The sequence below is a fragment of the Nicotiana attenuata genome, unplaced genomic scaffold (assembly GCF_001879085.1).
Source record: "Nicotiana attenuata strain UT unplaced genomic scaffold, NIATTr2, whole genome shotgun sequence".
NCBI lineage: Eukaryota > Viridiplantae > Streptophyta > Magnoliopsida > Solanales > Solanaceae > Nicotiana > Nicotiana attenuata.
In genome coordinates this window covers 11,692-22,045 of record NW_017677851.1, presented here as the reverse complement: position 1 = coordinate 22,045, position 10,354 = coordinate 11,692, and the positions used below count along the sequence as shown (strand labels likewise).

At 35.3% G+C, this 10,354-nt stretch overlaps 1 protein-coding gene across 1 annotated transcript; it reads right to left on the bottom strand.

Moving 5' to 3' along the window:
• Positions 1–23: 23 nt before the first annotated feature.
• LOC109221503 (ER membrane protein complex subunit 1-like) lies at positions 24–9,805 on the bottom strand. The gene is made up of 12 exons (XM_019385980.1): positions 9,589–9,805; positions 9,362–9,489; positions 9,202–9,264; positions 7,315–7,436; positions 6,894–7,009; positions 5,998–6,805; positions 4,867–5,598; positions 3,352–3,570; positions 3,128–3,223; positions 2,850–3,044; positions 2,573–2,686; positions 24–594 (listed from the first exon to the last, which is right to left on the bottom strand). The coding sequence occupies exons 1-12, from the start codon at positions 9,681–9,683 to the stop codon at positions 334–336; spliced, it is 2,949 nt and encodes a 982-aa protein (XP_019241525.1). The 5' UTR covers positions 9,684–9,805; the 3' UTR covers positions 24–333.
• Positions 9,806–10,354: the final 549 nt, after the last annotated feature.

The following is a 10,354-nucleotide window of genomic DNA, read 5'->3' as shown; positions in this document are numbered from 1 at the left end:
AGAAGAAAAACGAAGCAGCAGCATGATGTAAAGCCCAAACAGGGCACTGGCGACATTTTTGTCTTGCCAAAATAGTACTGTTGACAACCTAATTATGTGTGAATATATGTATCTCTTGCCACCAGAATGAAATATCAGTTAACAAATTTTCTTCCCCTGGCTGAAAAAACTATACGAGGGGCAATATTACAAAATTACTAAAAATACAGCTTCGCCTAACTTCCTAATCTAAAAAGACAAGTTGAGTGACAAAAAATGGGGAGTACTAAAACAATACAACGATAAAAGGAAGTGTAATGGACTTCGACAACTCCACTTTTATGGCTGAAAGATTCACCTCCACTTCTCTTGTAATTCTTTCCTCTCCGACCAGATCCACGTTACAAAGATTGCTATAACTAGGGCAACTATGGTAAGGAGAAGCAAAGCATAATTGAAATCCTCAGTAAGAGAGTCATACGTCTTTGAAGGGGCAAGCCGAGTGAAAAAGAGATCCACACCATGAGCAAAGACAAGGGTGGTTGACTCTAGCTTTGCCGGTATAGTTATTATGCTTTTAAGGCCTTCCACTTTAAGAGCATGTGTAACATAAGCCTGCGAGAGCAAACATCAAATCAATATGAGAACCAAGGGTTAATTGTTACCCATATGGAATACAAGGCTCAGGTGACAATGATAATTCTTTGTGCTTAACAATTAGCTATTCTGTCTGAATTCTGCAAGTATGCAAATTAGAAATTCGAATATCTCGAGGGCCAAATCAGTTTCCCTGACCAACATATGACATAAGAGATATATCTACTTATGAGGTCAAAGCTCACTAAAGTAGGATGCATTTCTTTGCCAACATCATAAAGGAGATAACTTTTGTTTTGAATTCATATTCTATTTTAAAAATTGTAACATGCATGTATAAAACATTACCATGAAATAAATTAGAGAAATGGAAAGAACAACATAAGTTCTGAACAAAGACATGTAAATGTGTCTCTCTATTTGATCAAAGAACTTTTTCTACATATAAGAACTCTCATCTAAACTAGTCTTGCTAGTGTTGAACTCGTATACACGTGACATGATCTAAAATTTTAAACGGTAATGAGAGCTTCACCAAGAACAAAGACATGGATACAAATTTTTTTTTTGATCAAAGAACTTCCATATTATCAGCATATAAGATCTCCCATCTACACTATGACAGACAGCTTGTAAAATGTGACCCTAATCTACCCTTAATCCTAGCTAAAAAGCCAACAACAAACCCAGTGAAATCCTAGCCAAAAAGCCAAGAAAGGAGTAATTGTGTGACCCAATCTAAAATTCTTAAATGATAAAGCCTTTAACTTCACATATTAATATTATTATTTATATTAGAGGTAACTTAAATAAGTAAGATGTTAAACATGTATTTTCAATATGTTACCTTTGATATTATTGTAAAAAGAAAATATTTACTAATATGAAGATTAAATAATTTAATTCAAAGTTCTAAAATATTTTTAGTGTTAAAGAGTAGACAGTCTTCCTTTCTTTCTTTCTTTCTTTCTTTCTTTCTTTCTTTTGTCCAAAGTCTTTTGTACTTTTTTTTTCTTTCCAACCTTTAATATTGTCTAACTTGAAATAAAATCCATAATTGAAAAATTTTGGGGACCTAAATCAAAGCTTTACCAGTCTCCTACTTGAGTCACCTGTCCACTCCTGACATTCTCAATCGAATTTTATGGAGTCTCAATTAAGATAAGACAACAATCAGTGAATGTGTTATGTAGTTACTAAATGTGAATGAAGCTGGTTGAACAACACGTTTATGGGGCAATGATCTATAAATAACTGTTGATCATTAGTCAGGGCGTCTCAACGGAACCTTGCTTAAACCTAAATTATATTAAAAGACCCTTAAATTTTTTTCATAAAATTCATATAATATTGAGACAAAAAAAATCTACATGGCTTTGATCTAGCTTTGAAAGAGCAACGTATAATGTGTGGTTAGGCGCAAATCATATAGTATTGAATTCTCCCCTGCACAAAAATATAGCATTAAGTGAAAATGATAAAAGGGTTGAGTCTATTCCGATGTGTTTTGAACCTTACGACACTTGTCTCGGGGGGTTTCTTAGTTAAAGAAGATGAAACATAAAAGAGCTTGCTTTCTTACGTGTGGATCAATCAAATGTGACAAGAAGGAATAGCTAATCTAGAGAATCTGAGTTGAAATTAGAAAGTAAAATAGTGAAAAATATGAAATAAGACTATACATAAAGAAAGAAAAATAGAGTTGATGAGAAGGAAATATATTATTTAATTTAGTGAGAGAATTTTTTTATCCTGTTAACTCACTCAATCCTACCTCTACCAAATTTTAAAATAAATATTAAAATTTAAAATATTTTATCAATAGTTGTATAAATATAAATTACATATGTTATATAATGACATAGTAGTACTTTATATTTTTGGGCCCTTAAATATTTGGGGGCCTAAGGCAAGAGCTTCACTTGCCTTACCCTAGAGCCGCCCTTGAATGTAATGCATTTTTCCCTCTACAGCAAGCTTAAAAGGAAGCTCTCACCTGTGGCATGATTGGCAATGAGTCAGTAAGAGGTATAATCCCTTCCTCTTTTTCAGCTTGAGTTGGGTTCAAAGTTCGTCGAGGATCGAGAAAACGCTTATCAAGTGCTAAAACCTGGCATTATACCAACATATAGAGCATGAGATGTCTATGATAAAAGGAAGGAATGTCATAATCGTCCCTGAACAAATATAGAGAAAGCATTTTCTTGCAATGGCACTCCTACCACAGAAGATACACGCAAAAATTGTTTGGAAAAGTGATTGGCAAATCTAACCTGATCACCAATTGTGCCAATAAGCAACTGCTTGGAAGTAATGCCTTTCGCTGTTGAGGTAACTGCTATTGTTTTCACAGTATGCGTAAAAAAATAAGATTGAGACTTAGTCATCACTTCAGGACGCGAGTAGGAAGAGACGGGTGCACTAAGATTATGCTTTCCAAGAACAAGCTTCAGGACATCTTTGTTGTCCTAAAAATATTACAAAATTAAAATATGGTAAATAAGAGTCACAGAGAACAAATGAAAAGATGAAATTTGGTAGCAACATGTACCGCGCGAGACTGATCGTAGATCTCAACAACAGACATTTCATATCTGTGTGCACGTAGGTTGAAGTAGTGATAGACAACCCAATTTTCACTAAAGACCTTCACAGAGAGAGAAGCGTGTCACAATACTTGGTAACTTATTAGTAGAAAGGAACATCAGATAGCTATTATTTTCTCAAAAAAAAAAATGAATTAGTACTACAAGGTTTGGGCCAAGGAAAACTTACTGCATGTACAGGTCCCTGACAGCCATGATGAGACATGCGGTGCAACACTCGTCCAGTTATTGTGTCAACAAGATAAACAAAAAGCCAGGAATCTTCAGGGATCACTGATCCAATGTCACCAATTGCTTTAGGTGTAACAGTGGCTAGAAATAGTACATTCTTAGATATATATTTATACAACACATCCTCTGCAACAACCTTAGCTTGTGTATGAACAACCTGAAAAGAACAAGACACAAAAAAGAAGAAGATAAAAATACAATCTGCAGGTTCAGCAACACAAGCTTAAAAGAATGCATGGTAAGAAACTATACATAAGCTTCTGGGTCTTTCATAATACTTGTATGGTTCAACAATAACTATGCACGAAGAGGGACCCTGTAACCAGCTAAAAAGGGAAAAAGTATGAATTATATGTCAGTGTGTTTGAAGATATTTGCTGTTCTTGCAGGAGGGGTTTAGTAATTCAGACTTGAGTGAACTAGTCAGCTGTCAAAAGCGGACTCATTCATGTCATTCTTCATCTAACTGGGTGCTTATGAGCATTCAATTTACCAAGATCTAGTAAAAGAGAAAACAGATTAAAAGAAAACAGCAGAAAGGAATCTGGCTAAACTGGCAGCCTAAATTCCAAGTTTGGTTGAACACCAGAGAATTTTTTTTCATTTTCATGCGACGAAGAGAACTCTTCAGCTCCTATATTAGACAAGTGCTGCATCTGTCTGTGGTGTGTCCTCCATTGGTCTCTTCACTATACTACACCACATTCTCACTTTTAAGGCCATTATATCATGTTTCAAGATTTATTTATTTTGCTTAAATGCTTCTTTAGAGAGTTGGCATAAATTTAAGAGTTCAAATTTGTAGTCAATAATTAAAAAAATAAAAAAAATAAAGAAATATTTAACCTCTTGAGCTACAGCACAGCTAAAGGAGAAGAATTGGCTAAGAGAAGGAAGTGAATTTCTACAGTGGAAAGACAGCAAAGGAGTCAACTCAGTGAAATCTAGGTACAACATGGGAACTAATTTGGAAAATGAATGCTACTCCAAGAGATAACTTGAATTGTGTGGACAGCTATAAATGGAGCTTGTTCAGCCAGATAATTTGATGGAGTTAAAAAGTTAATTCAAGCTAAATATATTTAAAAATTAAGATATATTGAATAGGCTGCTAGATTGTATTACACTGGTCAGTTTAGAAGTAAGTCCAATCTAAAGATAAAGGTTAAAGGAACATCTTTTACCAAAGGTAAAAATAGGAAGACAAAAAGTCCTTGGTGTATAAGTAGGGTCATATTATATACTCTCAAGGTATCCCTATACACAACTTAAATAATAGGAAAACAATACCACACTTTACAGACTAATCTCCAGCCATAAATTAGTCATTAGTAGCCAAAAATTTTCAAACATTATTTTTCTGATAAGTGAGAAAGAAGATTGAATAAGACACCTCGCTTAATTTTCTTTGCTCAAGTTGCAATGATCTTTTAAGTAAGAAGCAAAAGATTACCTCACTCAATTTTCTGGTTGAAGTTGCAATGACCTTTTCCGAATCTGAGGGGAATATAACTGACCAAAGGTCACTGGATTCAAAACAATAGCCATCGGCTATCTCCGGTTTGCAATTTTTCTTCACCACATGCCCCTTTAAGCGATTATTGTTTACATCAACTGAATACCAGTATATATTTCCCAACTCCTTTTGGAAAATGCCAACTGCTTCAAGAGTTCTAGGGTAAAGGTGTCCATACCCCTCTGCATCTATTATTAGATGTAAACGCTGCTCTGTTGAATCGGTAAATGGCATAGGAATAACTTGTGTAATGGAATGAACAGGTGCTAAGTAATTAAGCTCCTCTCCTCTGTATGCATCAACAAAGGAGAGAATACCAGGTGCATCTGAATTATGTCCACATGTACCAACTACAAGGACTGATGGGTTCTCATCTAATGCATGATGATGTGGCACCTGCCACTGATGTAACTTGAGGCCCCTTGGACTTTCACAAGTTCCTGATTTACGGAAAGCATTCAGTAGTCGAGACCAAACAATTCGACCATCTCCTGTGTGAAGTGCAAAAAGTTTCCCTGCTCGTGTAAGTACAATGAGTAGCTTCCTAAATCCATTGTGGTCTCGGGTCATCTTGCTTTTCTCAGCACTTTGTAACCTCATTCTCTGAACCACTGCTACATCATCAGGGGTTGCAAGCATTAAAGTCGCTTTTAGTTTCAGCAAATGTCCCTTCCAACAAAAGAGCACAGAAGTAAAACAAATAATCAGGTACTTAATAAAAAGAAAAAAAAATCATGTACTGAACAAAATAGAAAGATAAGAATACCAAAGTAATCATCAAATCAAACAATACAAGTTCATACTTCAATGGTTATGTTTTCTATCTCTACGACAAGCAAGCACCAAGGATGATACACCAAAAATCTTATACTAGATATTATCACCTCAAGTAAACAGACTGATTCAAATAAACTTTTCACAAACTCAACTCATAAGAAAATTATGTTTTTTTTCCCAGAGAAGAATAATAAGGAGAACTGTGTAAATTACAAGATAGATTATAAGATTGGGCAAATTATGATTCTTCTGCGATATATTTAATCTTAAACCTTTTTACAGGCTTCATACCTTAAGCCATTCAAAGAGGCTGTGCTCCACTTTTGCAACAGAAACACCAGCCTTTTCTACGGGCAACTCTGAAGTTGTTACATCTATAATAGATGCAAGCCCATCTTCTCTATACCAGACAACGGCACCTTGTTGTAATAACAGCAATGAATGGTCTTCCATGACAATCAAAGCCCTAAATCCATAAGTTCGATCTGTCCGGATATAGTTGTTGATGTAGACCTTGTGCACAAGTCCCCTCTGTTGGTCGACTTCAATACTTTCCTTGAGAAAATGGGTCTTCCAATCATCACTAGACTTCACAGTGAGATGAATTTTACCACCATCTTGCTGAATCAGCCCAAAAGCGGTTTGGCCTTCAGCAAAAGACAAAGAATCACTTACGGCTTCAACATGAGGGACTGTGTCAACTACCTCCAGTGTGCCTTCATCCTTCACTTTCACAAATAACAAAGATCTGTTGATTTTCACGGCAACCATTCCTGCAAGTTTGGAAGGTAATAATACTGCTACTCCTGAAAAACCCTGAAGAAGATCGGAAATATGGACCTCCTGAAATTTAATTTCTCCACCAACAAAGCTTATAGTGACTAAGATTGACCCAGAGGAATCAAGCGCCACGGCTTTGTCACTTGTAGATAATGACAAATCACCAGAAAATCCACCAGGAAATTCCATGCTACTATGCTTCAGCAGTTCACCATTCCCTACACTGATTACATATGCCTCAAATTGGAACCTATCACCAACTCCTAATGCATATAACATGCCACTTTCTTCAGGATGAACCAAATGATGAACATCGATGCTGCAGTTAAGAAACTACAGATTAGATGACCTTTTTCATAAATCTAGAGTCAAAAGAACAGTAAACTAGTCTAGTGAAGTTTCCAAACCCTTTCTGTGCTAAATCCTTCTTCCAGAGAATGTCACCGTCAATGTTTGAAACAGCATGCAGGTAACCATTGCCGTAAACCAGAATCACATTGTCCTTGTCAGCTCCAAAATTTGCCTGAGCAAAGAAAATAAAAGATTTGTACATCGATCTTACTGACTTCTCAGCCTCTTACTCAACATGGCAATAACACTTTCTCCAAGCATCTTACGTGAAATTACTAAACTTAAATTCAACTATAAGTTGCAAAATGCAAAGGGTAGAATTTTGGTGCTAATACACATTTCGCAAATATTTGGTATTTTCAACAAGGTAAGAACATTTCACAAGTATTTGTAATAGGAATAAATAGTATATCAGATTTCCTTTTTTCTTTTGGGTAAGGTAAGGTATAACAGTATATCAGAATTCTTTGCACTTACTGGAGTCAACAACAATGATCTCGAGGGATTTGATCCAAGAAGGAATGACTCCCACACCATCTGGCCATCAGGAAGGTTCCACGCTCTTAAGATACTTCCTCCTGATGATAGCGTGACAACATCTGAAAGGAAATAAGAAGCCTGGTAGCTATTAGAACTCAATTCCTGTACCAAATAATATTATAATATCAAAACATAAGCCTTTATTGTGAACATTTCTTCCACCAACAGAATTAAGTTGCACATCCTGTCCTCCAAAGACTAAGGTGCATCAAGCTACGAAAAATTTCTTAAGACTCAACTAAATTAAAGTATTAGGATGGATGACTACAATCAAGTTAAAAATGAGCCCACCCTTCAAAAGTAACTGTAAAATAAATTATTGAAGGAATAAAAGAAGAAAAAAAATGGAACCGCGTGCCCTAAGCTCCCGCTATGTGCGGGATCCGGGGAAGAGCATGATAACATTGGGTCTATTGTACTTTGCGAGAGGCTATTTTCACGGCTTTAACCGGTGACCTTGTGGTCACATAGCGACAACACTTACCATTGCGCCAAGGCTCCCCTTCAAACTACAGACGGAAAAAGGAGAATAATTTCATTCTTTTCCCGTGAGTCCAAGATATCAAGCCTAGGGGTGTACATGGACCGGGTTGGTTCGGTTTTTATTAAAACCAAACCAAACCAACTATATCGGGTTGGATTGGTTCGGTTTTGTCGGATTTTTCGGGTTTTTCGGGGTTTTTAGTTATGTGAATATTATTTCAATCGTAATTTGTTAAACTTTTTATAAGTAAATATATGTTTAGTAAAAATTTAAAAACTTGACAAACATATGATCTATTTAAATATTTTTATGGTAGCATTTTGTTAATAACACATGATAGTTATTTTTTTAGTCCTCTGACAATAATTTTTCGTTGATGTATACTTATAAGGTTAAACGAATTTAATAATTAAACATAAAAATCAACATGATACCTAATTAATGATAAGTTCTATTTAATTTTAGATTATCAAAATACCACTTCAAATTTGAAAAAGATATAAGAATTTAATAAATCATGATATATGAACAAGGACAAAGAAATTGACGCATTTCAGTAACACTTGATAAGAAAGTGATCATATAACCCATTATTTAAGGTTAGTAAAAATGGAGTACTTCATATTCTATTAAATATTACATTCCATAAGAGAATCCCAAATATTTCTAGAATTTTTGTAAAGAAAATTCTATATAAAGTCTTAAAAGTATATATAAAAATTATATATTTATATGTCGGTTTGGTTCGGGTTTTTTTACTCAATACCAAACCAAATCAAACCAAACCTAGTCGGGTTTTTTAATCGGTTTGGTTTGACTTTTCGGTTTGGTGCGGTTTTCCGGTTCGGTTTGTACACCCCTAATCAAGCCTATGTTCCTTAAACTCGGAAAAGAGAACTATTCAGGCGAGTTCTCTAACTAAAGAGAATTAGCCAGTGGCAAAGATAATAGATGTGCTTCTTTCTTCGCAGCAGGGACACTAACGAGATTGATGTTGTTTGCTTATGTCTACTACAGTAACAAATATAGAGCGTCCAACTAACTTGAAATACTATAGATGTATTTCTTCTTCTAACTTTATCTAAAGAAAAAAATCTTTGACATGGTCCATCATTAATGATTCAGGGGCATCATATTCCACAATCTTAAGTTGTGTTTTTACCATTATCGCATCGAAAAATAAATATGGCGACAAACTAATACTAAGCTAGTCATCTTCTTTTTGCAAAGTCCTAAATAAAAGCACTTAAATTACCATATAAAAAGGAGCATATACTTGTCTAGAACACAAAATTAATTTTAAAATAACTAACACTACTAAGAGTTACAAAAAGAAGTACATTTTCCGAGGGCGATATCGATTTCATCAATGACATCATTGACTCCCAAAACCTGCCTCCAAACTGCAAAAAACAATACGTGATTGAACAAAATAAGCAACAATTTCAACTAATAAGCATTTAATTCAATAAAAATAATTATTTTTAAAAAGAAGCTCACAAATCTCGCCGTGACGAAGATCAAGGGCGGCGATTACATTCTCTTCAGTAGATACCACAACACGTTTTCTACCAGCCTTTTGTGTCTGGAACACTGCCTTTTTCACTTTTCCAATATACTGTTGATGCCTACACAATTTACGAATTATGCAAATTACTTATCTAAGCATATAGAAATTGAGTATTAGCAATTTTGTTAAGTATAGTGATTGGATTTGCAAAAATTACCAGTCCATGAGGCCAACTTGATCTTCATAAAGTGCAAAAGTCGTATAAGACGAAACTAATAAGATGAGAAACAGAAGAAAAGCTCTAATCGCCATAGCTAATGGCGACTAGTTGTTGAATTCAAGCTGAAGAAGTGAAAAATAACAGATCTGCGATAAGTTTTGTGAAGTACTTGTGTTGTTTCCAGCTCGGGGGTAGGGGTTTGTTTTGGTTTGGGGGGAGGGGGGGGGGGGGGTCGGGGGGAGGGGGTTAATAGAGTTTAGAACGGGTTTAACTTAGCCGGCTTTCAGTGCTCTTTTTTTCTTTTTCTTTTTTCTTTTTTTTCTTTTCTTTTTTCTAATTTCCTACGGGCTACAAGCCCCAACCGAGAAAAAGATATCGCACACTTTTAGTGGGGAGAAATTCAAAAATAGCCAGATTTACCACTGATCGTTGAAAAATAGCCAAGTTTCAAAAGTCATCGAAATTTAGTCACTTTAAATCTTAGCGAAAATACTGTTCAAAATCCGGAAAAATACGCCCGCAAATTTTACGGGAGTTCCAGTATAAGTATACTTGAACTCCCGTAAATTTTACGGGAGTTCCAGGATAACTATGCTGGAACAACCGCAAATTTTACGGGAGTTCAAGCATAATTATGCTGGAACTCCCGCAAATTTTACGGGAGTTCCAGCAAGTATAATTGTCCAGTATAATATACTGGAGTTTGGAGCACTGGTGCTCCAGTCTCCCGCAAATTTTACAGGAGTTAGCAAAGTATACCGGT

Coding starts and splice junctions, on each gene's coding strand:
- LOC109221503 (XM_019385980.1), bottom strand. CDS start 9,683: ATGGCGATTAGAGCTTTTCTTCTGTTTCTCATCTTATTAGTTTCGTCT. Junction 6,806..6,893: donor AAGGATTTAGCACAGAAAGG/GTTTGGAAACTT, acceptor TCTTAACTGCAG/CATCGATGTTCATCATTTGG. Junction 3,571..4,866: donor CAACCAGAAAATTGAGTGAG/GTAATCTTTTGC, acceptor TGTTCTTTTCAG/GTTGTTCATACACAAGCTAA.